Source organism: Eschscholzia californica, unplaced genomic scaffold, assembly GCF_041429995.1.
Source record: "Eschscholzia californica isolate CP2 unplaced genomic scaffold, dmEscCali1.0.p SCAF_1, whole genome shotgun sequence".
Lineage (NCBI taxonomy): Eukaryota > Viridiplantae > Streptophyta > Magnoliopsida > Ranunculales > Papaveraceae > Eschscholzia > Eschscholzia californica.
The window spans coordinates 28,418,036-28,440,379 of NW_028238198.1; the positions used below are offsets into that span (position 1 = coordinate 28,418,036).

Consider the following 22,344-nt stretch of genomic DNA (forward strand, 5'->3'; position numbering starts at 1 on the left):
TCGGTCTGGGTTTTTCCCAGACCTTCGAAGGTCTGGGATAACCAGACCGACAGCCGGCGAAGGGTTCCCCCCTTCGCCGGCCATTTTAGAGAGAGAGTGAGAAGAAAGGGGAAGAGAGAGAGAGAGAGGAAGAAGAAGAAGAAGAAGAAGAAGAAGAAGAAGAAGAAGAAGAAGAAGAAGAAGAGAGAGAAAATAGGAGAGAGAGAGAGAGGAGGAAGAAAAAAAAAATTTACTTTTTTTTTTTTAGTTTGAAGGTCGCCGGCCGGGAATTTGGCCGACCGGCGACCTCTGCCGGAGAAGGTGATGAGGTGGCTAACAGATGATGTGGCGTGAGATGGCAGAGAGAGAAAAAGAGATGGAGGAGAGAGAGTAACGGTGTTATAACGGAAGGGGGCCATATGGGTATTTCTCGTAAAATAGGGGGTCAGGCGGGAAGCTGGTCACAAAGTTGGAGGCCATTAGGGAAATAACCCTTAAAAAAATAATATATATATTATTTTTACATTATCTTGTGGTTCTATCTAGACAATGGCGTTGAACTTTGGAGTACATTATTTGTACCTCACTAGTGTACCAACAAAACTAGGATTTGACAACACATCCGACAAGGATTAAAGGTGGGGTGTACCTTAGAAAAAAAACACACACACAAAAAGGATTTGAATTGAATATATCTGAATGTCATTTGAGTGCCTTCTCACTAGGTAGTAGTGGTGGTGGGTAAATTCGAACTACCAGTTATAGCGCGGTTTCAACAACAAATAAACACACACAAATTAGGGTTTCATTTTCATTTTGTTCGGGTAGGCAAAAAGAAGAACAAGGTTAAGAGGGAAAGTTCTTCCAAGTTTGAGAGAGATAGAGAGAGATGGTGAATCCACGATGCTTCTTGGATATAAGCATAGGAGGAGAACTAGAAGGAAGACTAATTGTAGAGCTATATAGTGATGTCGTTCCTAAAACTGCTGAGAATTTTAGGGCTCTTTGTACTGGTGAGAAGGGAATCGGACCTAACACTGGCGTTCCACTCCATTTCAAGGTCTCTCTCTCTCTCTCTAGGTTTTAAGTTGCTTTCATTTTATTACCAACTGTTGTTTCTTTGATGATTGTTTTGTATCTTTTAGTTGCTGATTGAATTCTTCATGTAAAAAACTAAAGGAACTAACTTTTTGATGATTGAAATGTATTGAGATTAAAATCATTAAGACCCAGAGAAGAAATATGATTAGGGATGCCAAAGTTCCTCTCTTTTTGTTGCTAAAAGCCTAAAAACCTCATTTTTGTACAAATTGAGATTACCGTTGCCCTAATTGAAATGGGGAAGATTACTTGTTTCTTTATGTTTTTGTAATGCTCGATGATCGTTGCAGGGGAATTGTTTTCATCGCGTTATTAAAGGTTTTATGATACAAGGTGGAGATATCTCTGCTAGAAATGGGACCGGTGGAGAATCCATCTATGGTTTGAAATTCGAAGATGAGAATTTCGAGTTGAAACATGAAAGGAAAGGGATGTTGTCAATGGCCAACTCTGGCCCAGACACCAATGGATCACAGTTCTTTATTACTACTACTCGGACTTCTCATCTAGATGGGAAACATGTGGTATTTGGTAAGGTAATTAAGGGTATGGGAGTAGTTCGTTCCATCGAGCATGTCACAACGGAGGGCGATTCTCCTACTCTTGAAGTTGTAATTGCTGACTGTGGGGAGATACCTGAGGGAGTTGATGATGGAACTTCAAACTTTTTCAACGACGGTGATACATATCCTGATTGGCCAGTTGACCTTGATGAGAAGCCAGATGAATTTTCTTGGTGGATGGATGCTGTTACGGCTGTAAAAGCTTTTGGAAATGAGCATTACAAGGTAACGCTTGACAGTCATGGCTTTCGGTCTTGCTTCTAGTTTGTTTTATACAAGTTCTATTTGCTTGACATGACCTCATCAACTCTTTTTGAACAAGAACAAAAAAAAATTCTGAAGAGAACAAGAATAATCTTTTTATTGAATTATTTATTGGTATTTGTCAGTTTAAGCCTTGAAGACACTGCCTCAGTATTGCAGTGATATCAGGACCTGTATCTCTATCTGTCGTTGTTTTCCTATTATTTTTTTGCTTTTAACATCACTTACCAATAAGGAGTTTTATGGTGTATTGGTCAGCATTTTGGGCATTTACATGAGGCCTGTGATTTGGCATTGCCTTGACGGCGCGCCTTATCAAATCAAACCGCCTAAAGACCTAAAAATCATTATTTTCTTAATATTGACTTACATAATATGTGTTTTTGTGAACTTGTGTGATGTCAGTTGTTGTACAAGAATTAGTTTTCTTGTTTCTTGGCTTTAAATTCTAAATTGCTCCAAAACTTGCTGCAAGCAGAAACAAGACTACAAGATGGCTATTCGAAAGTATCGGAAGGCATTGCGCTATTTGGATATCTGTTGGGAGAAAGACAACATTGATGAAGGTGAGCATTTCATAGTGTCCAGATATCCATTGTCGTTATAGCTTTAATGTCCAATCAACACTACATGACTCATTACGGTTTGGTTATTATATTTCGTGATTGTGCAGAAAGGAGTTCATCTTTGAGGAAGGCAAAGTCACAGATATTCACAAATAGTTCGGTTAGTTTTCCAATTCAGAAATCACAACTAAATACCTGCACATATGTGTTGACCGTCTTTAATTTGTGGTACTTAGTTGGACTCATAATTTAACACTTGCCCTTGGACTAAGTTTCTGACTCGCCAAATGTTCGCTAGTCTTTAACCCATCGTAGGCTAGATCAACTGTTCCATCTTATAAATTGGACCACAGGATGATGAGGTTGCCTTTAGGTTGAAATTCGAGCATTTCATCATGCCCGAAACATTATGATTCTCATTATTACATATTTTCTTTTTGTAATCTGTTAGTTACTTGGTTTCTTTTCTAACTACTTAATATGTTATGTTCTTCGCTCAGGCTTGCAAGCTGAAATTAGGTGACTTAAAAGGAGCATTGCTGGATACAGAGTTTGCGATGCGAGATGGAGAGAACAATGTTAAAGCTTTGTTTCGCCAAGGTCAGGTTGGTATCATCTAAAGAAAATGAATTCATGGGTGGGAGCTGGAGCAGTAAGCAGTTCTCCTATTATGCCAGCCCATGACATTTATCTGTAATATTAGGATATCAGAGGTTCTATCAAACACCTTTCGGGTAGATAATTTTAGCATAATAAGAGATAGAAAAAAATAATCATGGTTTACATGTCATTGGTGCTTATAATCTGCATCTTAAGTTACCGGGTTATTTGATGACAACTAGATATAGTTATATAGACTAGTTTGCTAAAAGTAAAGTAATGTGGAAACTATGGAGTATTGATATGAGTTTGGCATGTTTTTTTAATAACTAATGAGAAATGATTTTGGTATGTCAGGCATACATGGCACTAAACGATATTGATGCTGCTGTTGAAAGTTTCAAGAAGGCGTCTGAGTTGGAGCCAAATGATGGTAAGTCACTTTACTGTTTATAATGCTTCGATATCGACTTACTGCTCTTAGAAATCTCCTTTTTCATATGCTATAAATATTTGCAACATTTTTCAATTTATCGTCAGGTGCCTCATTTGATTACTTTCCTCCATGTTTCAATCACTGAAATTAATGTTTTTTCGTTACTACTTTCTTACGTCTTCACTTTTTTCAGCTGGAATTAAAAAGGAGCTCGCGATTGCAAAGAAGAAAGTAAGTACCTATTCCGGCATTATATGATTTGAAATACCTTCTTGAGTTCTTTCTGATGTATTCCTTCGAAGTTTCAAAAAAAAAAGAATTACCTCGTGATATTTGAGTAATAGTAGAATTTTAAGGCTGAAAAAAAAATCAATGAATTGTAGATTGCTGACAGACGTGATCTGGAGAGGAAGGCCTATTCGAAAATGTTCCAGTAGTCTTCATGTCGATTGGAAGCTTCAATTTTCTAGACTGAACTCCGGATTTCATAATTCAGGTAGCCGTTCAGTTTCTGTTGTTTGAAACAATCAACAACAGTTAAATAACACAAGAATGTTTGTGGTATAATTGATATATTTAGTTATGAAGGAGATTATTTATTCGATTATTGGGTCGGACGAAGTCTGCATTTTCTGCTCAAATGAATAGTAAGTATACCTAATATACGAAACCTCGCTCACCACGTAACTAGAGCTTGTTCTATTTCAGGTTTCGATGAAGGAAACGGAAGCACTATCAAATTTTTAGAGGTAAATGAGAACATTAAGCATACTTAGTATCAGATATTGAAGTAAATTTTGTTCGGGACATTTTCTTACATTAACTCTAATAATGAATTAATTTCTTGTTGTGTTTCCGAAACTTCAAATTCAATGAAATCATGAGAAGTCAGATGAATGATCTTATTATTTTTCTGGTATGGAAATGGGACAATCTTTATCAATTTATTCTTGTTCCTGGGAGATCCTTTCATTTTTTATTTAGAATTCATGGTTTGTCAATAGTTCAATGGCACTTCAGGGAAAACAGGGATTTGACCTAAAAATGCCCTCCAATGTTATTCTTGTAAGCCATTATCTATTTGTAGAGTGTCAATTTGGAAGATCTCTTTTCTCTCTTTCAAATTTTTTATTGTAGTTGTTCCATCAAATGTTTTAGCTTTAGTGGAACAAAATTTATAACCATGATATTTGGCTCGACAAAGTTGGCAGACAGTAGACTGCCGGATAAGTATCTTCTCTCTAAAATACTTGACCCATCCTAGCTGATCATGTCTGTCGTTGACCTAAAATAATTGATGCTCTTGATCTGCCCACGAGGCGACTCGTTTATTAGCCTACTCAGCGTTGTGATGGCATCATGGAGAGCTTAGGATGCTATGTGCCATTTTGAAACACACACGGCTCTACGAAGTGGGTAGGCCGCTTTCAGTATTTTCTTTTCCTGTTTGTCGAGACGAAAATAAACCCAGCTTAACCTACTCTAGGTTGTACTTTTTTTTTGTTGAACTGTGAAATATTATTAAGCAACCAGAATACTATTACAATACATATTAGCTAAAAAGTAGGGAACGTTATTCCAAGACTTCGATCTATTCTTCTTACGCGCCCATTTGGCTAATTTGTCTGCTTGTATATTGAGATTCCTCTTGGTGTGGCTTAATTTGGCGCTATCGAGCCTATTCTTGATTTCTTTGATTCTTCGAGTATGGATCATTGATTGGCATTGAATCTTGTGCCTCGAGTTTTTCAGGTGTTGGATGAGGTTGATATTGACGCTTCACTTTCTTCACTGTTTCGAGCTCTTGTCGATGTTACTTTAGCTTCCAAGAATTTTGATTCAGCATTTTGAACTATTATACTAGTACCAATGTTAGTATCAATCGTAGCAAGATGCATAATCATGGTTATTTAGAACTCTGCTGGTTTTAGGAAAAACCATAATCATATTTATAACTGTACTAGTAGCATTGATTGTATGCTGAAAGCAATGATCGCATCGAGTTTTCCATATATGCCATAAAATGGTGACAAAGTGAATATCGTTTGATGTGTAACTAATTTTAGTCGGATCATGCCAAGAGAAAATCTAGTTATAGATGCAATATTAGTAGATATGATATTAAAGTGAAGCCAAATGTTTTTCGCTAAAGGGCAATGTAAAAGTGCATGTTTAAGAGTTTCAATTTCTGTGCAGTTCGGGCATACGAGTATGTTCCCGATATACTTACCAATTCTATTCCTGATAGGGAGAACTTTGGTACAAATTTTCCATAGGAAATTTTGGCGTAAACAACAAACAAACACTGTCATCGTTGATATATATAACAAAAGCGACAGTACCGGGCACATTTCCTGTTGAATTCCAACGACCGGTCACAACCAAGGCACAAAATCCCCCGATTTCATCAAATCTCAACCGTCCTACGCGTTTTCCTGTGAATTTTCCAGGTTTTTTCGATTCATCTTACACGAGAGAGAGAGAGATGAGTGTGTTCGGTGGAGATAGCTGGGGAAGAGAAGCACAGTCTAGAAAGAGAAGAGTTGATGATTTAATAATCGAAGATCTAGATACTTCTTCCTTCAAGAAGCTCTCCAATGGAAAATACGCCTGTATTGTCTGCTCCAACAATCCCGTCTTCGATTCATCTCTTACCCTCTCTGTACGTATTTCCCCTCTCAAAAAAAAAGAAAACCCTAATCCCCCTTTCTTCTTCTGTTTAATCCATAATAATTTCTTGTTAGTTCTTCCAATACACCCAACCAAATTGGATCAACATTATAGTCTAGTTATCTTTTTTAATCAACTAAATTTTCAGTGGGTATGAGAAATTTTCTTCTTTTGTTCAAAATTATGATTTATTAGAAAAGTTATTTTTGTAGATGCATACTAAGGGCTCACGCCATGTGATGTCACTATTCAAACTCAAGGAGAAAGAATTGATGAAACAAGAAGACATGAATAAGAGAATAGCTTTATCAGATGGTTCTTCAAAACAACAAATTAGGTTAAAAAGCAAGCCATTAATTGAATGGACAAAGAAGATAACTACTACTACCCAGACACTTCAAACCCCCCAAATGTCTCATGGAAATACTAGAAATGGAAACTATAATGTGAAATGTGATAAGGGTAGTACTTCGATTTCGTCTTCTGTTCCTAAACAAGGAACAGATGATAGTGAGATGAATAATGGATGGGAAATGGAAGTTGCTCGTAAAATGCTGGTGGATCATCAGTTAGAGGTAAAAAAGCGACGAGAGAAAGAAATTAAGTTTATATCTGCTGGTTGGAAACGTGATTGTCATGGAAAATGGTTTAAAGATGAAAATGTGAGTTTTCTTTGATCAAGAACTTTCAAATTTCAAGTAAACATTATGATATCTTAAAATGGGTTCGGATGTTTAAGAATTAAACTTTTGCAGGTAGAGTTCGACTCGGACGAGGAAGATCCAAATGTTTGTCTACGACAAAGTTTATGAATTATGAATTGTTGAGCCGCCTAACTCTTTTCTCCCTTAGCGAGTATTATGGTTTCCGTCTATGATAGATAGAAGATGATACAAAAGTAGACCTATTCTGGACTTAAATAGGAATCAATCGTCTATCGAGAATGAAAAAATTCATCAAGAGAGAAATAGAGAATTAACTCAAAAATTGAGACTCTTCATTTCGCGTAAATCTGGAGTAGCCTATGACTTGTAAGGTCTTCTGACTCTATTTGAGTTTGTATTTGCAAAAATTGTAATTGGAACAATTGTAAAAGATGGGTAGTGTTTGTTTTTATCTAAAAGTTGGATTTACCGTTTAACTCTAATTCTGAATTGACTAGAATCAGATGATTTCAAAATGTTTGTCTTTGTTAGACTTGTCTCAACTTAAAAACCACCATATATGTTCTTTGTTGGTTTTGTTCTAGTAAACAAAACCCTAACTTCATTTGCTTGAAATTGATAACTTCAAAGGATTTTAGATGAAGGAAACAAGATTTATAGGATTCTTATTGATTACCAAACACACCAAAAAAAATCATTTGGATTCCTGAATCCGTGGAATCATGAATCACTCGGATTCATGATTCCTTCGTCCAAATACACCATAACTTAATTTCATTTGAAAAACCAAATCTATTTACACAAACACCACTCCTATTTGAGAACAATTCAATTTCCCCAACAACATATTTTAAGAGAGTAAAATAAAAGAGAGAAAGTGATTGTGATTTTCTAGAGAGAGAGAGAGAGAGAGAGAGAGTTCAAATGGGTTCTTCTTCATCATCACTTATGATCAGAAAAAGCAGAAGTAGAAACATAATTCCTAACTTCCCTAGCAATTACATCTCTCATCACATCCCAAAACCCATCTGGTACAACCTTCTCCTCCTCCACCACAACTGACCTCTGATTCCTTTCCGGCACAAAATAACCACTACCCGGCGGTGCTAGTGTAAGATCCGTCGGTGGGTCGTCGGATTCCGACGAGCTAATAAACCCCACATTCATCATCAACCCCTCATTGCCATTACCATTACTAATATCATCATTAGTGTTAATTAGCTCAAAATTTCCTCTTTGTTTTCTCTTAAGAGTAGAATTCCAATGATTTTTAACTGCATTATCAGTTCGACCAGATAATAATCTAGCAATGGTAGCCCATCGATTTCCATATTTAGATTGGGCATTTAAAATAATCTCATCTTCAGCTTCTGAAAAGGGTTTATGTTCAATATTAGGACTGAGTTGATTACACCATCTGAGTCTACAAGATTTACCAGACCGACCCGGTATATACCGACTCACTAAAGACCAATTACGAGCTCCATGTTGATCAACAAGTCTAGTTAATACTTTATCTTCTTCAGAACTCCATGGTCCTTTAATTCTATCTGATTTTCTTATAGCTGATGATGAAGATGAAGATGAAAATCTGGGGTGGTGTTGTTTAGATGAGTCAGACTCGGAAGAAGAAGATGAAGATGAGGAACATAAAGATGTATTAGATGAAGATGCATTGATGGGTCTTCTTGGGAATTCCATGAATGGGTAGTGTTAGATTTTTAGAGAGAGAGAGAAAGAGATGTTAGAGACTGGAGAGAGAGAGAGAGAGAGAGAGAGAGAGAGAGAGAGAGAGAGTGAGCAAGTTAATGGAAGTTAAGGGGATAATAGAGAAGAAATGGAGAGGAGAAAAGGGGTAGTTATATATGAACTAGCTAGGTGAAGGGTTTATCTGTTTATGTTTATGTTTGTTGGTTGGTTAATTGGTATGTTCTTGGAAGCTCTCCTAGTGTGGTGAGGTGTGGTAGGCCTTCTTATGGGGGACAACAGATGATTTGAATACTTCCCCTTCAAACACCTTGTCTTTGGGTCATTCTAGTTTTTGTCCTATTCCATTATATAAATATACATACGTGTGTGTGTATTTTGCATGTGTACCTCTACTTATATCAAGGAACATATTAGTGTATCTACTTTATCTAGATATAATATATAGTGCATTGTCTATATAAAAACACAAAGGTTTAATATCAATCTCTTGAGCCTGGAGGTCGTACGATCGATATTCGGTGGAAACAGTTTATCATTAAAATTTATCCCATGTAATTTAGGTTATATATTAAGTAAATAATGTAATAATTTGTCAAGCTTTAGATCTCTTTCATGTTGTTGGTTTTAGGCCTCTTTCATTCATGGTTTGAATTAGGCGGTCATCGTGCTTATCACATCTCCATGATGTATCAAAGCCTTGTAAAGTAAGTCGTAGTCAAATTCTCAAAATTGTGTAAGTTCGAGTTTAGTATGTTTTTATGTTGCATTTTGTCGTGTGGTTTTAGGCAGCTCATACCCCAAAAACTAGCTCAAGAGGTAAAGCATTAATTACATTTATAAGCTCACTTTGGGTTCCTTCTGCTATCAATACATGATTATCTTACAACCTCTCCTCACAAATTGGTTTTAACTTCAATAGTTAGTAGGAGAGACTTATTACATCTTACACTCTCTTGTCGGTGTTGGGTACTTCTCGTATTCCAAAAATTTGATCAAGTGGTAAGCCTTTACTTACAATTATAAACTCACCCCTGTCCTTCCACTACCGATATGAAATGGTCTTAAAACGATTGTCAGGAAATAAAACTCATACTTATTAGACAGGTGTTAATAGTGGGCACAAATACACATAGATAACTGTTAAAGCTTGGTTCATCACATGTATTTGAAACGACGCAAGATGAATAGGATCATCTTATCTGCCTCTAGAAGCGGAGGCAATGTTGAAAACTATTACCGCTTAGGCCGTCATACATAAATTTATAATTTATACATATAAACTACAAAATCCGTCAAGTGTGCTCAGAATTTCACGTGGTTGTAGAAATAGTGCAAACATAATTAAATACTAACATATAATTTGAATCAAAACCAACTAAAAGAGAGAGAATTTCAAATTTTTTACTTCTCAAATTAACAAAGAGTGAAGAAAAAAAAAACATTATGTTTTTTACATTCATCAAATTATAAATGTTATATTAGTATATTAAACTTCGTAAATCTTTGGACAACTTTTTCCTTAAAAGTTATTTTATGAAGGATCACTCGATTAGGGTTCTCTTTCCATCCAAGAGGGACAATTAAGAAAGTGTTAAAAATATGACAGTTAAGAAATAGCTGTGAAACAAAAACGTTTAAAATGGACAAGTTGGGAGAAGGGGTAGAAATTTCGAGACCTAACTTTTTGACCAAAAAAAGATTTTGAGCTTGATTTCTACAGCTGGTAGTTCCAAATCCATATCTCAGTCAGTTAAATCAACGGTCTAGATCATTTCAATTTATTACTATTTTATTCAAAACTAGGAAGAAGACGGCTATATTTCCACGTAGGGTAGGACCCACTCCAGGCTGGAAGGAATCTCACGTGATTCGCGGTCTACACGGTTTGACTAAAATCCCCCTCATTTTCAAATCTCAAGGACTCACTAGGGTTTAATATTCATCATCATCATCGTCCTACCGTACTCATCATAGTTGTACACGTGTATTTGTTTTATTAATTAAATAATATCTGGACGGTTAAATATATTATTAGTGTAGTCCTGAAGGGTAGAAGAGGATCGTACTCTGCTTGTTGTGAGACGTTAGATGGGATGATTGAAAAATAGTGATGATGATCGGACGGTGGTGAGAGATGACATCAACATTGTTCAGGTACGGACGGAAACAGTTGGGCAGTTGGGAAAGGGCGGTAGGATGTTTCGTCGTTTCTTCATACAGCTGGGTAACACTATTCTCTTCTTCCCCCACCGACTTGCTTTTTCTTGCCCTCCCAATTTCCATAAATTTAAATTAGCATTTGATTTTCCTTTTTTCAAGATTTTATCCAATTTTCATCAAAAAATTAAAAAAAAAAAAAGATTTTATCCAATCAGACAAGATGGCTAACACTTTAGAAGGGCTTCAAAATTCAGTCAGGATCTTTTTATATGGTAGGTAAAAAGATTCTCAATGAAAGAAATATAAGATCACAAGAGAATTACACTCCATATTTACTAAAGCGTTTTTTAGTTGATGGACCAAAAAGTGGGGGTTAAATGAGTTTCATCCCCGCCCAGAACACAAATAAGAACCCAGTCCAAATGGACAGTTTTTTGTTGGGCCCGAGACAGCAAGTACATAAAAAAAAGTGTCTTTTTATCCTACTACCATTAATACCCTTTTTCTTCATTTTCATTACCTTTTCTCTCTAAATTTTTTTAAGAGATCTCTTCTTTCTCTCTCTAGGAAATTTCAAAAGCTCTCTTCTTTTTTTCTCTAAGAAATTTCTTGAACAAATTTAGTGAAGAATTATTGGAATGGTTTAGTGTTTTGGAGAAGTCAGATTCGGTTTGATTTCTTGAATAAATTTGGTGAAAGTTCGGTGAAAGTTTAATGGTGAAGAAATATTTTGGAAAAACTAGATCTGCAAATATTTTGGAATGGTTTAGGATTTTGGAGAAGACAAATTCGGTGAAGAAATATTGGTGAAAGTTTAATGGTGAAGAAATTGGGTAAAGAAAGTTTAATGGTGAAATTGGAATGGTTTGATTTCTTAAACAAATTTGGTGAAAGTTTAATAGTGAAGATATATTTTGGAAAAATCAGATCTGGATATATTTTGGAATGGTTTAGCATTTTGGAGTCGATTTCAAATTTAATGGAGAAGAGCTCTTTTTCTTGAACAGAGATTGATGGGTTTTAGAGAAACTATTCCAGATTTGACGAGATATAAAGCAACAAATCTGGATCTAAAACAACTATATTCGGATTTGGCGAGATCTCCCAGTTCTCTTAGATATTGTACCATTTTTTCTTATATTTAACGTCATCGATATACGTTTACATGTTGAAATGTAATGTACATTCCTCAGTTCCCGCTACATTTTATCATTCTCACTCAGTTCCCATGGTTCCTTGTTTTGTGGAAGTTTATTGTACATTTTATAGTTTCCTAGATTCAGAAAATCATGCATTTTTAAATCCGATCGAAGATCTGTTAGTTTGGTCTACTATTTATGATCAAACTTGGGTTTATTTGTAAGAGGTTTGTAGATATGTTATTTTGATTTGTATGTCTATCTCTCTCTTTCTCTTTACACAATCTTAATCTAAATGGGAAACGGATTTGACGAGATCTAAAACAACAAATCTGGATCTAAAGCAACTATATCCGGGTTTGGCGAGAACTCCCTGTTCTCTTAGATATTGTACCATTTTTTGTTATATTTAACGTCATAGATATACGTTTACGTGTTGAAATGTAGTGTACATTCCTCAGTTCCCGCTACATATGGAGTTATCCTTAACTTGATCTGCTTTGACTATTTTATTTTTTTACTATAATATTCCCGAGGCACTGGAAAATTCCCGGTGCACAAAAACACTCCCGGTACACAAGTAAATTCCCAATAGCTAACATCTTAAAGTTTCCTTCGAATGTTTTTCTAGTGTCTAGACATAACCAAATGGCTAGTACATAAAATAATTCCCGTACACAAGAAAATTCCCAGTACAAAAAGTGTCTAGTACATAACCAAATGCTGGTAAATAAAACAATTTTCTCTATACACAGAAAATTCCCAGTACAAAAGTAACTAGTACATAACCAAATGGCTAGTACATAGAACAATTCCCAGTACAGAAGAAAATTCCCCGTACAAAAGTGTCTAGTATAATGGCTAGTACATAAAACAATTCTCAGTACACAAGAAAATTCTCAGTACACAAGAAAATTCTCAGTACAAAAGTGTAGCACATAACCAAATGGGGCTGGTACATAAAACAATTCCCGGTACATAAGAAAACTCTCATTACAAAATTGTCTCGTACATAACCAAATGGCTAGTACATAAAACAATTTCCGATAAACAAGAAAATTCCCGGTACACAAGAAAATTCTCAGTACAAAAGTGTCGTGTACACAAAAAAATGTACAGTACATAACCTCTTGTTTTAAAAAAAATGTACAATACAAAAAATCTAAACAAATACCCAAAATATAAGGAGATAGAGTTATAGAGAAAAAAATAGTTAAAGAAAAAAAATATATTTTTAGATAGAGAAAGTGTAAAATAAAATGAAAATATTTGGGAAAATAAAGTATTTGATTCAAAACTCCAGAGAGAATAATGATAAACAGGAAAGGAAAATCTCGAGATAAATCTAAAATTTGAAAATAAAATCTATCGAGAACAAACTTCAAGATTTTTTTTAAAAAACTACCGGAAAAGAGATAAATTAGGGAGAGAGATTAATGAGGAGAAAAATCTGGATTGATAAAGTAGTTATAGAAAGAGAAAATTTAGTAGAGAGATAATTTATGAGAGAGAAATAAAATAGTTAGAAAGAGAATCTGTGAGAGAGAAATAAGGAGGAGAGAGAAATAAAATTGAGAAGAGATAAAGGAAAGAAAGGCCACATGTCACGTTTGAGTTAAAAGAGTGTGGGTGAGTACGGTTGCCTGAATGGCATTTATTGTAATTTTGCGAAAAATGAGGCCTAAACTAAACTCCTGACCCCCTCCTGACAGGATGGATCTGCTTCCTATTGCTTCTCTGCAGTGGAGCGGGTCCCTATTTTGTCCCAGGGATTGGGCGTTTTGCCCAACCCCTCATTTACTAAATTTGAGTGTGCACCAATGACCAAGACCCCAAACCTGAAACCCCCTCTTAAGTAATGTGGGACTATCAGATATAACAATATAGCATTGACATTTTGAAAAAACATTTTTTTAACGTTTTCCGGTGTTGAATTTTTATTTTGAAGCCTAATGACACTCTTTCAACCATTAAACAAAAAAAAAAAAAGAAGAAGACTAATGACATTATCAACTTGGCTATGATTGTTATCCATAAAATTTTGGAGGGGTAGCATTTGGGTTAGGTGACAGAGATATAAATAAGAATTTTGTTTGTGTGTTATATTAATGAATAAAAATATGTAGATATAAAATGTCATGTACCAAATCCATGCCATTAAATACCAACAACCAATTGAAAGTACTACCAATTGCCGGCTGGTGCAAAACCAATACCGCGTTGTACTTGTTGCGAGAGAGAGGACACTCAGAGCTCAAGGAAGTTGCATGGACTGATTCTATAGGGTCGATTCTGTTCCGTGCAAAAGCTTCAACACGTTAATCAATAGAAGCTGGTGGATATTCAGTCTATTATTAGATATCCGATACAAATTGACATTTCTTAACATTAGGGAAAGAAGAATTGTGACGCCCCAAGTTTTTATCGTTATTTATATTTATCTTATTTTAGACACCTAGATCCAATCCCACAAACACATAGTTTTGATTTTAGGGACGTACGACACTAAAATTTTTTACTTGCAAAGAAATAAGGTCATGCTAGCCATACTTATCATACTATTTCTTAGATCATTTCTCTTGCACAAATAGTCACTTCCAACAATCAACTATATTTACCAACAACCCTTGGTTGGAGTGGTAAGACCGTAAGAGGTAAAATCTTCCACCTTAAAGGTTAAGGGTTCGAAGCAACACGCTGAACAATTTAAAAGAAAAACAATCAACTATATTTATTCTAACAACACTAACCTATAGATAGTTTACAGTATTATTTATTTATTTTGGCAATGTAGATTTAGAATAAATTGTTATGGGCTGATTTTTCAAATGGGATCAATTATAATAAAGCGAAGGTTTTGTGACAAAAAAAGAGTAGAATCAAACACAATTTTGTCAACAATAAATGTAAAAATATGATAACTAAACCTTCATTATAAAAGTGAATCCTACTGGCAACGTGTGAGAATAGTCCCACATGGGAGAATGGGTAACTAGCAACCAAGAATATAAAGAATAGGTCCTCTCCACTCATTACCAATTGGTTTTGAGTTGGATGACCACAAACTTAACACAACGGTTATTATATTATCTTATTATATGAAATACCATATTATTACTGAGATTTCAAAAATAATATTTTGGATTCATAGACATTTGTAGACAATTGATAAATATTTATCATCATACGAAATAACATACTCTTACTGATATTTCAAAAATGTATTCACCAATTTTTGTGGACATTTTATGAATAGAGAGATTCATGTGGCTTTAGTCAAAATTATCTCCCTCTTCTAAGATAAACTCATGTAAAAATAGGGTCGGTATGTTAATAGTTTTCAACCGATGTTACTAGGAATCATTTCCTGTGCTCCATTTAGTAACAATTTTGTTCTCATTCTTATTCATTTGTTTTCTTTTACTGTTTTTTCTTATTGTAGTAAAGTTTGATTTATGTTAGATTGTGTTAGAGTATAAAGATCGAGATGAATCGAGATCCGTAGATATCTGTATACAGTCCAAGATATATGAAGATATTATTTATACTTATCCTAGATAGAGTCCTAGGAAAATAAGATACCCAAATCACTCTATAAATAGAAGTGAACTCTATGTATTTTACATTGAATTGAGTTGCATTGAGTCTTCGAGTCTGTAACCAATCAATCCCACAATTGTGGAAATAATATAATCCAGCCATTCATGGCTTTCTCCGTGGATGTAGGTCGTGATCCTTCGACCGAACCACGTAAACCATTGTGTTCTTTATTTTAGTTTGTGTTGTTCTATTCATCGAGGTTTTACCTTTTCACATGGTATCAAGAGCAGGTTAATCAATCCTGATCAAACTTCTTCATATTCTCGACTTTTTTTTTGATAGATTAAATTCTCCTGAACAGGTTCATCAATCCTGTTTTATCGAATTCTTTTAGCTTCGCTATTATCGATGATATTTTCGTTGTGATTAAGTAATCAATATCACTTTGTTGATATTTTTTGTCCAACTTATTCTTGTTATTCTCTGAGCAGGTTAATAAACCCTCATTCATGCTTCCGCACTTCCGACGTTTTTTCTAATCGTTGTGATTCCGTTATCAATCGACCACTCGGTCTATTTTCGGTTCATCCTCTTATGGATTTTCAGGAAGAAATTATATCCAAGATTATCTTGTGTTTCCCATTCATCTTCCTTATTCACTTGGACAGTTGAAGTTACTTTGTTAAAACTCCAAGATATCACGGCACCATACCCTTGTCACTGAGGGTGGAGATGTGTTGACAGTAACATGCTCCAATGGTTCAGCTTAATCTTTCAAGTACCCTTTCCTCTTCTTGGTTGGTACTTTCCTTTTCTCTCTAGCTAAATCTATTGACTTCAATGGGAGAGACCATCTCAATGGCCTTACGTTGAAATTGAAAGGAACTGCTTACATGGTCATCCAAAGGAACTGCTCACATGACATCTCCTCATCGTTTAATAATCGTCCAATCATCTTCAACATGCTTCTAATGAGCAAGTTAATCAATTTCTTTTTTAATCGCCTTAATATTGCCGTTCTATCGGCTGCGATGAATTAGACTTATTCAGTCATTCCCTCTCTTCTCAAAACGGTCTTTGCCGATCGTTTCTTTTGCATCCGGATTCAAGCTTCCGCGAGTTCTAACAATTTTTGTTGTATTTATCGTTCAATCATCACTGTCGTGGATTTGTTAATGAGGAGTGGCAAATTTCCACACATCATTGATGGTCGCTCTCTAATCTCATCAATTACACCACCTTCAAATCATATTTAGTAGGATATACTACTACAATTTCTGCTTCATCTCGATATACTTCGTCTCTCCAGCTCACCAGAAATTGGATTGAGAACTTCATCTATTTTTTTTGCCGATCGACTTTTCTGGCCTTTCCTTCGACCAATCGAAATTCTTCATCAATTTGGACATCACCCTATTAGCCACCACTGGTTTCTTCAGTTTTGTGAGTAATCATTCCTCTTCCTATCGGTTTGTAATCCGACGAGTTTATCTCTCTCTCCCGATCATTCAAGATCGATAATTCACATGGTGTAATCTCTCTCTCTCTGTCATCTCTCTCTCTCTCGGCCATAACCCTCTCTCTCGGCTATATCTTTCTCCCTCACGATATCACTCGTGGGTTGTAATCTCTCCCTCATGGTTTCTCTCACGTGAGTGTGGAATTTTACATGGTTTCGAGATGCTATCTTTCAGTCACCTATCTCTTCTTTTCGTGACACTATGTCTTCATCATCCTCTTCGTGGATCCACCGGTTCCTCTCTTCCATCGTCAACTACATATGGTATCCTTTCCTCCTTAGTTTGTTGATAAATTTGAAGCTCACCTCCCTCTCACCAATTTTTATTCAAGCTCGAGAAAGAAATAAAGTAACGAAGAAAAGAATGAGATTCAAGCTTACGAAAGACAAAAGTATTATATCAAGTTTATGCGCGATTACAAGTTCAAGTTGCAGACAAAGAATTGAGCACCATTGGCAATTGTTCGACATTAAACAAAAAATTAAAATTCAAGTTCAAGTTCAAGTTTGAATAAGATCGTATGCGAGCAACATCCATCTTTTCCAAGTACAATTTTCAAGTTGGAAACTCCACTAGTTCCGCTTCCAACTTGAGGGGGAGTGTTAGAGTATAAAGATCGAGATGAATCGAGATCCGTAGGTATCTGTATACAGTCCAAGATATATGAAGATATTATTTATACTTATCCTAGATAGAGTCCTAGGAAAATAAGATACCCAAATCACTCTATAAATAGAAGTGAACTCTATGTATTTTACATTGAATTGAGTTGCATTGAGTCTTCGAGTTTGTAACCAATCAATCCCACAATTGTGGAAATAAAATAATCCAGCCATTCATGGCTTTCTCCGTGGATGTAGGTCGTGATCCTCCGACCGAACCACGTAAACCATTGTGTTTTTTATTTTAGTTTGTGTTGTTCTATTCATCGAGGTTTTACCTTTTCACAGATTGAGTTAAAGATTTATGGGATTTTGGAAGTTTGTCATGGTTAGAAAACATTTGCATAACTTAGGAAGTTTGAAGGCAGACCCTATGAAGGCGCCTCCCGGAAGGAATATTTCGTGGGGACCTTATGTGGAAAAGAGGCGCCTATAATAAAAACTGGAAAAGGGCTTTTAAGACTTCCCACATAACTTTTCATGTTGTTATCTTCCTTTATGATTTGTTCAAGAGAAATATTATATACACTCACGATTTTTACCTGCCACACTCACATCTCCTTTCACTTCAACCAAAATTATTTTACATGTGAATGTATATAACAAAAATGGTGAGTGCATTTAAAATTTCCCTTCATGCAAAAGGCCCAGTTTGATAACAGCCCAAGCCGAATCCAAAGCCCAAACTCATTAGAATCCTTTGATAAGGTAAGGGGTGCAAAATGGACCTGAAACAGACTTTATGTTGATGGATTTTTATATGTTTTTGTTGGTCATTTTCCTTTGACATCTTTTTCTAGATAAAGATGTCTTCGTAACGCATTAGTTCCCCATTTGGCATATCAGCATCTATATCCCTTTGAGACGATTGACAGTGTCAGCTCGCGTTTTCCTTTCTTTCTTCTTCATTTTCAAAGCTAGCAGGTTTTAAGTTTCAATCAATATTTATTAGTAGTTGATTGAGTTGACAAAAACGAATTGAAGTGTTGTTTTCACATAATTAACTTGTTTTTTTTATATACAAACAAAAGATTAATATATGTTTATTTTATAAGACTTACGATTTTCTACCATGTGGGTAGACGGTAGAATAGCAAACGTTTTCACCTCAAAAAGCAGGTCACTGATTGGTTCAACTAATTCAATTTGACATATTGGATTTTACAGATTTTGGTCGAGCTATTAACAATTTACAAACAACTCGTGTCTCTTGAAAAATGTTATTTAGCCCGATAAAATGTAGTTTGAACCGCATGAACAAAGCAAACTACTAATGTATATAGATATAGCAAATTTTTCTTTGTCGAACCATTCAAACCGTATTTATCCCACAAAGTAGCATTGCTTTGTCCCTTTCTTATCGGGAAAGATTTTGAATACTGCACAAGAAACTTAAGGACGACCATAACATATTTGGTTTAAATAAATTTTCTAGAGGAGTAGTTGGAAAACAAATAGGGTGGATTAATTACAGGTCCCCTCTTTCTTGTGAGTTTAAATAAAATATCAATAGCTCACCTTCCTAAAGTGGAAGCCAATGATAGGGATTGCTTCCTCTAGTGACAGCCTATAAATTATAATCTACATTTACATTGGCCTTTGCATTTTAAATTAGTATTGAAGGTATAACTCACTTTAATCCGTGTTGGTACGCACAGAACAATTCACTAATCTCAATTTTTTTGAGAGGAGTTTGTAATGTGTAATTTTAGCCGTTGTAAATATATTTACAAAGCATAATTTCAATCCTTGAAGATAAATTTAGAAGATGCAATCGCGACTCTTTAAAATAAATTTGAGAGGTGTAATATAAGTTTTTTGTTGAAAGAGGACTATTATATTAATAAACAAGAATCCGATTACAATACAATTGAGAAATAAAATGCAGAATAGTAGTCCAAGTTGTTTATCATGCTTGTGTCTTTGTCCATTTAGCTAACTTGTCAGCTGACTTGTTCTGCTCTCTGCTTATGTCAGAAAAGGTGATGTCGTGAAATTGAGGGAGGAGTTTTCTAATATTTTGGATGTGCTCGGTTAATTGTCATTAAATAAGGTGCTTGTTGCTTTTGAGATGTCGCATACGCGTTCGATCGTCGCTTTCAATATTGATAAAATGGTGATGATGTTGCAATGTCCATTGGATACCCATCAGGAGAGCTATTGCTTCGCTTTCCTCACTGTTTTCAGCTCTAGTAGAAGTTGTTTTAGCCGCAATCATGTGAGTCATGTGATTATGACAAATAATGCTTATCCCAATAATATCATTAATAGAAGTAAAAGAAGCATCAATGTTAATTTTAATATAGGGGTGACTGGGAGGATTCCATTTCTTAGGGTTAGGTTTGTTCCTCTTTGACTTATTTGGATTCGATACATAACTTGGAAAAGTAAGAATTTGATTAATGACTTGAGATGAAACATTTATCGTAAGTTGAAAGCACCTATCACATCTAGCTTTCTATATAAACCATAGGATGGTCGAGAGCTGAATATTATTGCTCGTGCATTGAACATCATATGTGTCTTTCCAATTAAGGATCCAGTCCATAAGAGATGCCATATCATCAGTGATAATGTTAAAGTAAAACAAAACATTCTTAGCAAGAATACAACGAAAGAAAGCACGATCAATAGTTTCTGTGGATATACAAGATGTGCATTAAAATTATTTGTTAATATATTTTCCAATTCGGGGCCTTACTGGAAGGGCGGGCGCTGGTGCAACATTTCCAAAGGAATAATCTAATGCGTGGAATGGTGTTAATCCTCCAAATAAAATGTTAGCTGACTTCTTGGTGAAAGTTGACAATCTGAGTTGTGGACAAAAGGTTATACATGGATTTGACTGTGAAGTTACCAGCAGGAGTAAGTGACCATCTAATCTTGTCTTGCCCATCTTCTCTAATGGTTATGGTATAAATGAGATTGCTAGTATTGAGGTCGAATATCTTGTTAACGAGATGAGCATTTCAATGGTTATTAAACATAAGTTGAGAAACACTGGTGAGCTGAGGGTTATTAATGTTGCGTATAGGAGGGGGATAATTAGGGATCCAGTAATCGTTCCAAATATTGATTTGCGACACAACTCCTACTTCCCAAAAGGTAAGTGCGACCACAGGATCTGTGTGTTTGCAAAATGAATTTCTAGATCCAGGAAAGAACTTGTTTGGTCGGGTCTCGAGTGAGAGTCATTGGAAATATTTGGCTTTCAGAAGTTGAGACCAAATAAAATGAGGCTCAACTTTGAGACACATGACCAATTTACTAAGGAATGCAAGATTATCACTTATGAGATTGCGGATGCCATAACCACCCATCTTCTTTGGGAGGGAGATGTAAGCCCGCGATTTGGTATAGATATCTTTTGACTTTTCCACCAAAAGGACTTCTGCGAGTCGCGATGCTACGACAAATGCTCTTAGGTAAAGGAAATCATTGCATCTGGTACTGGGGAACGACTGCAACTATGACGGAGAGAAGCACATTGCTTGGGACAAGAAGTTATTTTTCCACCGAAGTGTAATATTAGTTATTGAAGAGGAATGCATATTCTAAAAAAAAAAATACCCTCCTCCCTTATTAAACAGATTGATTAAATGGCATTAATTTACCCTTTTGCCATTTACACGTGTATTAGCTTTACCACGTTTTGTTTCCTAATAAGTGTCCTTTCAACAAAAAAAAAAAAGTGTCCTTTTATTTTTTGTAAATGTTGAAATCTAAATATCTCATGTTTATTTGTTAATTCTATTGCAATCTCTTACTTGTGATAAACTGACTGTTTTAATAGCTATAAATATCTTGCAGCTTGATTTAGTCCACAATTTTTTTTTCCAGAAATATCCTTAGGAGCCAAAATAAAATTAATCTCCAAAAAAAAAAAAAATATAAAAACATCAAATAACCACATCATCTCTCTTCTCTCCACCACCTTATCTCTCCCTTTCTCCACCCCACCCTTTTTCTTTGGCAGAACGTCATCGTTCGGTAACCTATCTTAAAAAAAGAATTGTTTCTACTTCTTCTCTTTCTTCTTCTATTTTTTTCTCTCCTGTTATTTTTCTCTTCTTTCTCCGTGTGGAAGATATGGAAATTCATATCTTCTTCTAGATATAGAGTTTCAGACCTAAACAAAGAGGCGTATGGATCTGGAGATCCCCCCTTTGTCGGAGAGAAGATAAGAAGAGGAAATATTTTTTTAGAGTTACAGGTCATCGATCGGGGGTTACTGGTTGACGATCTTTTGCCACGAAAAAAGGGTGAGGTGGAGAGAGGGAGAGATGAGGTGGAGAAGAGATGAAATAAAGTGGAGAAGACAAAAGGAGATGATGCAGACATCAATGCTCTTACTTTTTTTTGGATTCATTTATTTTGGTCCCTAAAGGTATTTCTAGAAGAAGTTGAAATTGTTTTGGTCTTTGGGGGCCAAATAAATATTCCAGACACTTATGAGGCCAAAACGACCAGTTGGTCGCAAATTGGAGGCCGAAATTAACCCTTCTATTTGAAATTCAACAAATCTAAAATCTTGGTTGAATTGAGTAGAATTTTGAATGAGCTGAAATAGGACCAACTCAAGACCCACTCATTTTAGACTTTACACAAATACCCCTATGGAAAAGTAGAAAATGTTTTCTTAATCCCCACCTTCATCACTTTCTACTCTCACTGAACCACCACCACTCCATCAAACCACAAACCGCCACCGACAATGGAAGATACCATAGATCACCACCTTATCTCCCTCTTGTTATCTCATTCATTCA

The 22,344-nt window shown here is 35.5% G+C and overlaps 2 protein-coding genes and 1 pseudogene across 4 annotated transcripts; 2 read left to right on the plus strand and 1 right to left on the minus strand.

Moving 5' to 3' along the window:
• The first annotated feature begins 640 nt into the window (after positions 1–640).
• On the plus strand, positions 641–5,566 carry LOC147565774 (peptidyl-prolyl cis-trans isomerase CYP40-like). Of its 2 annotated transcripts, XM_086652274.1 has the most exons (10): positions 643–1,039; positions 1,371–1,868; positions 2,386–2,473; positions 2,581–2,633; positions 2,974–3,078; positions 3,431–3,506; positions 3,703–3,740; positions 3,893–4,005; positions 4,218–4,258; positions 5,262–5,566. In XM_086652274.1, exons 1-8 carry the CDS (start codon positions 869–871, stop codon positions 3,944–3,946), a joined length of 1,083 nt encoding a protein of 360 aa, XP_086508400.1. In that variant the 5' UTR covers positions 643–868; the 3' UTR covers positions 3,947–4,005; positions 4,218–4,258; positions 5,262–5,566. The 2 variants fall into 2 exon arrangements, with proteins under 2 accessions (XP_086508401.1, XP_086508400.1); XM_086652275.1 differs by lacking the exon at positions 5,262–5,566 and having other exon boundaries at positions 641–1,039; positions 2,974–3,073; positions 4,218–4,400.
• Positions 5,567–5,699: 133 nt separating this feature from the next.
• LOC147565775 (uncharacterized) lies at positions 5,700–7,320 on the plus strand. Its single transcript, XM_086652276.1, has 3 exons — positions 5,700–6,171; positions 6,392–6,841; positions 6,935–7,320. The coding sequence occupies exons 1-3, from the start codon at positions 5,995–5,997 to the stop codon at positions 6,989–6,991; spliced, it is 684 nt and encodes a 227-aa protein (XP_086508402.1). The 5' UTR covers positions 5,700–5,994; the 3' UTR covers positions 6,992–7,320.
• Positions 7,321–7,483: 163 nt separating this feature from the next.
• Positions 7,484–8,668, minus strand: LOC147565776 (transcription factor MYB73 pseudogene; annotated as a pseudogene). The gene has a single exon (XR_015230279.1). The product of XR_015230279.1 is annotated as a transcription factor MYB73 pseudogene (transcript).
• Positions 8,669–22,344: the final 13,676 nt, after the last annotated feature.

Bases quoted from the DNA above. Each gene is read 5' to 3' on its own strand.
- LOC147565774 (XM_086652274.1), top strand. From the start codon at position 869: ATGGTGAATCCACGATGCTTCTTGGATATAAGCATAGGAGGAGAACTA. The intron at 1,040-1,370 runs GTCTCTCTCTCT...TGATCGTTGCAG, and splicing joins GCGTTCCACTCCATTTCAAG to GGGAATTGTTTTCATCGCGT. The intron at 2,634-2,973 runs GTTAGTTTTCCA...TTCTTCGCTCAG, and splicing joins AGATATTCACAAATAGTTCG to GCTTGCAAGCTGAAATTAGG.
- LOC147565775 (XM_086652276.1), top strand. From the start codon at position 5,995: ATGAGTGTGTTCGGTGGAGATAGCTGGGGAAGAGAAGCACAGTCTAGA. The intron at 6,172-6,391 runs GTACGTATTTCC...TTATTTTTGTAG, and splicing joins ATTCATCTCTTACCCTCTCT to ATGCATACTAAGGGCTCACG. The intron at 6,842-6,934 runs GTGAGTTTTCTT...AAACTTTTGCAG, and splicing joins AATGGTTTAAAGATGAAAAT to GTAGAGTTCGACTCGGACGA.